The 3,174-nt window shown below is 40.6% G+C and overlaps 1 protein-coding gene across 1 annotated transcript; it reads right to left on the bottom strand.

The window, feature by feature from the left end:
• Nucleotides 1-1,012: 1,012 nt before the first annotated feature.
• On the bottom strand, nt 1,013-3,074 carry LOC113834359 (grpE protein homolog 2, mitochondrial-like). The gene is made up of 2 exons (XM_035438752.1): nt 3,070-3,074; nt 1,013-1,646 (listed from the first exon to the last, which is right to left on the bottom strand). The coding sequence occupies exons 1-2, from the start codon at nt 3,072-3,074 to the stop codon at nt 1,013-1,015; spliced, it is 639 nt and encodes a 212-aa protein (XP_035294643.1).
• Nucleotides 3,075-3,174: the final 100 nt, after the last annotated feature.

Consider the following 3,174-nt stretch of genomic DNA (forward strand, 5'->3'; position numbering starts at 1 on the left):
TCTGACTCAGTATTTAAAAACTAGAATGGTGAAGGTGACAGCAGCTGATTGGGGCAAGCATCCCCAAAGTTTTACAATGTGGCTGAGGACTTTTGATTGCATTTTGTTGTTGTTGTTACAGGAAGTCCCTTGTCCTCTCCAGAGCAGCACCACACCCTGATGTGGAAAGGATGGCCCAGTTCATTCTGAGTGCATGCAAGGGAGACAGCAGCATTATTTTTGTATAAATTATGTACTGGAAAAAATCATCCAAGGTAATACTTTGTTTTGAATTTTGAATGGCCAGCCACTATGCCTGCGCCCCCCCCCCCATGCCTGACACTCCAACTTTTGATGTATGGAGGCTTTTGGTCTCCCTGGGAGTGGATTGTGTTGTGGAGGCAGCCAGAGCTTGTCTGGTCATAGACTTGAGACCAATTTAATAAAAGAATATACCTTACCAACAAGAAAAATAAAGGAAGACTGATTTGACCCTTTAGCCCTCTCAAATGGGACTAGAAAGGGGTGGCTATGGAACAATGTGTGTGACCCCTAAGAGGGAATACAAATACAAAAGATGACTAAATGAAAAATGAAATAAAAAAGAAGTCTTGAAAAAAATCTCTATGACTCAACCCAAATGATTTAAATTTATACAAGGATAAATATCAAACCAATCCCTACCATCTCCTTTTCCCATAAAATACAAGACACAAGATGCTGTACTAATTCCAGAAATTAGTTGAAAACACAGTTAAGGGATTTTGGATTCAGTCATCATAGTACCAATTTAAATGATTTTTGTAAACATTTTGATAGAGGCCATAGGACACTTGTTCAAATGCCCAATGTCAGGACTTCTGATGAGACCAAACAGACCACATAAAACCAATAAGATACTGTAGAGTAAATTCAATATGACTAAATCCAAAGCAGAGCACATGAAGGCCCTAATGTATAATACAAACCAGCTTAATAAATAAAGGAGACACAGGTGCCAGGACCCTGGGAGTTTTAGTTCCTGATGGCTTGTTCATAGCCTTCTCTGAGACTCCACTGCCACTTCCACTTGGGCAAGTCTAATGGTGCGGCCATGAAGTTTGTAGCCATCTTGTTGTACTAATGTCACAGTGCCAGGCTGTACCCCAACACCTGCTGGCATATGACAGATGAGTTCATGCTTATGAGGGTCGTATTTGTCACCAATGGGTGTCATTTTCTCTAGGCCATGCTTGGCAAACACGCTTTTCAGCTTTGCTTCTAAAAGGGACAGTCCTTGAAAGACTTTTTCCAGAATAAGCTTGTGGTCCTCGGGTTTGACTCCTTCTGAAAAGCACTCTGCAGTCTTCTCCAAAATGTCTGCCACCTCCACCAAGTCCTTACAGAAGCTCTGGATTCCAAATATCTTGGCATCTTCCACACATCTCTGGGTTCGTATCCTTACGTTTTCACAATCAGCGAAAGCTCTCTGGTATCTCAGTATTAAATCCTGGGCTTCTTTTTCCAGTTTAACAGCTTTTAGCCTTAAGGCTTGTTCAGCAAGGGAGGGACCGAGTACATCAGGAGGGTCCTCAGAACTGCAGTCTTCCCCAGCAGTTCTTTGGGTGGCAGTGCTGAATGGGTGTAGCTCCCTGACAAGGCCCCGGAGGCCAGGAGCACTGCAGCAGCTGCACAGCCCACAGAATTAATTTTATTTTTAAAAGTTTAGTTTGGTAACTGCTAACTACTTTAAGAGTTGGTTGGCTGAGACAATGGGACCAGAAATGAACCTTCTTTTTAGTTGTATAAGACTAAAAAGTATTTATTTTTTAGGTGAAAATTGTTTGGCATGGTTTTTGATAGAGGATTTGCCCATGTTAGTAGCATATATTTCATGCGAAACCAGGTTTAGAGAATTATGTAATTGTGTTTAAGATCAGAATATCAAATAGCAGCCTAAATCTGTTGTAATATGAAGTTTGCTTTGACTGGAATCATAATCAATGACATACACCCTTTCCCTAGGGTAGGAAAATAACACTAATTAAAAGGTTCTTCAAACCTATATTCAATTTGTTTTTAAGTACCTTAACCTTCCAAATACTTTATAATTTGTAACTTGACATATTATTATCAAATAATGTAGGGTTTAAGTTGTCCTTCACATTTGTGTCTTTTTGTATATAATAGCCAGTCCATTTTCTCTGCTACTGAAATCAATCTGAGAAATCTAGGTTTCTATAGTATGAACTGCTGTAGAACAATCTTTGTACACTGTAAATATGTGTTGTTCTCATTTGTTTATAAAAAGCTGATTGGCCAATAGCTAGGTAGGAATTTTGGGGCAGAGAGAATGCTGAGGGAAAAAAAAGGTGGAGTCTGAGGGGTCTCAAGCCAGACACGAAAGAAGCAACATGGGAATTACATAGATGAGATAATGAGCTTTAGGGCAACTCATAGATAATAGAAATGGGCTGATTTAAGTTGTAAGAGTTACCTAGTAACAAGCCTGAGCTATTGGCAGAGTATTTATAATTATATTAAGCCTCTGTCGTTACCTGGGAGTGGCTGGTGGAATAGAAATTTCTACCTACAATGATAATAAGTCTTTCCTGGCTATTAGATGTATCAAAAAGTAAACTTAAATAGGTCTGTTCATAAGTAAATAATATAACTCTTGTGGCACCAACTTTTAATATATTCTGGAATTGCAAGTCCTAGAAAGGGTAACAGGTAAGAAAAGGATGGGGTTACAGCTGTGGATAAGTAGGAGAGTTCCCCAGAGCTGGGATAATTTGAATGTGGTACATTGGTAGGCCTGAAATGCCCTGCAGTCCACAATCGTCTGAGAGCAAGGAGATGACATCCAGATTCCCACTGCATGTGGGAACAGAACTGACAGATGCCATGGAGCCTGGCTCCAGGCTGATGGAAGCTCTTTAATATCATAATGAGATCAAGCCAGGGCTGATACCTGAAACAAAGTCGGCTATGATGTCTGGTTCATTTCCCTTTGAGACCTGTAGAGAAGCAGTGTCTTCCAGAATACCCACAGGTGTGTCTGGCAGCATGTGGGCAGGCATCGTGATTTCTGAGTAGGTACCAGCTTACCTCATTTTCTGCTCCCCTTGCTGATAGGAAAAAGCTGAACACTTACCACACTTGTTTTGACCCCCAGGCTCCTTGCCTGTGAGGTTTCATCTGATCTTCATACTT

The sequence above is a fragment of the Cricetulus griseus genome, chromosome 2 (assembly GCF_003668045.3).
Source record: "Cricetulus griseus strain 17A/GY chromosome 2, alternate assembly CriGri-PICRH-1.0, whole genome shotgun sequence".
NCBI classification, from domain to species: Eukaryota; Metazoa; Chordata; class Mammalia; order Rodentia; family Cricetidae; genus Cricetulus; species Cricetulus griseus.